We start from the raw sequence: 1,022 nt of genomic DNA, 5'->3' as shown, positions 1-1,022 counted from the left end.
GCTGGTGGGGCTGACTCACACCTGGGTGACGCTGCCCAAACCACCCCCCCCAGTCCACCCCACTTTCCCGGCGCTTCCCGGCACCCCAGATCCACCTCCCCAGGCCCCCCGGGATGGACACGGCACGGTGCGGAGGACTCACGTTGTGCGGGCAGTACTGCACCGGTTGGAAGAAGCTGAGCCCCCGCAGCAGCGGCTGGTGCCCGGTGCCACAGCACTTCTCCATGCCCTCCTCCATGGCCTGGTTGAGGAGACGGAGGGGGAAGGCGCAGACGGCTGAGTCCTCCCGCGGCGATCGGCTCTCCGGCCAGCTCTCGGCAAAGGCGCCGAAAAGCACCATGTCGGTGTCGTTGATGCCGAGTTCGCGGGCCAGGCGGGCGCCGGGGAGGGCGGCATGGGCAGCCTGCAGCACGTTGTAGGTGACGTCGCGCTCGGTGTCCTCTTCGACACTGCGCCGCCGCCGCCTCTTGGACTCGAAGCGGCAGTCGAGGACGAGCTCGCGGTAGCGGCGGAGGTCGTGCTCGTGGGTGCTGAGACGCACCAGGCGCGTGTGGTACGCCGCCGAGGCCGGCCGCTCTGGCTGCACCGTCAGGAAGTAGACGTGGTCCCCATCGTCAAAGGAGTGCACGTAGTGGATGGTGTAGTTGTCCCGGTATTGCGGTAGCCCCGTCAGCCACTGGAAGTCATCCGAAAACCCATCCAAGGTGCCCTTCAGCCTGCGGACCGACACCGATTGTGGGCTATACCGTGCTGCCACGCTGCTGTTGACGGTGGAGCCGAGGTAGAAGAAAGAGGCATAGAGGGTGGCCACCACAGTGGCACTGGTCCCCAGGGGGCTGGCCACGCAGTCGGGGCAGTACGTGGGGCTGTTGCCCGCAGCCGAGTACAAGCAGCGTGTGGTTGTGATAGCCACCTTGCCGTCCCACACCTCCAGCTGGTGCAGGTAGCACAGCCCATGCCGCGCCGTGCCGCAGCTGTACAGCCACGGCTCCAGCGGGTCCGGCAGCAGCCAGGTGTTTGTC

At 67.1% G+C, this 1,022-nt stretch overlaps 1 protein-coding gene across 1 annotated transcript in view; it reads right to left on the bottom strand.

The window, feature by feature from the left end:
* The window catches only part of MST1R (macrophage stimulating 1 receptor (c-met-related tyrosine kinase)), an 11,999-nt gene that overhangs the window by 10,731 nt on the left and 246 nt on the right, over positions 1–1,022 (bottom strand). Inside the window, exon 2 of the mRNA XM_009891304.1 lies at positions 143–1,011. Within this exon, the coding sequence (XP_009889606.1) occupies positions 143–1,011 (869 nt within the window). The remainder of the gene's footprint in view (positions 1–142; positions 1,012–1,022) is intronic.

The sequence above is a fragment of the Charadrius vociferus genome, unplaced genomic scaffold (genome assembly GCF_000708025.1).
Source record: "Charadrius vociferus isolate BGI_N301 unplaced genomic scaffold, ASM70802v2 scaffold758, whole genome shotgun sequence".
Taxonomy (NCBI): Eukaryota; Metazoa; Chordata; class Aves; order Charadriiformes; family Charadriidae; genus Charadrius; species Charadrius vociferus.
Note: the sequence above shows the minus strand (reverse complement) of the source record. Positions and strands in the feature narration are given on the sequence as shown.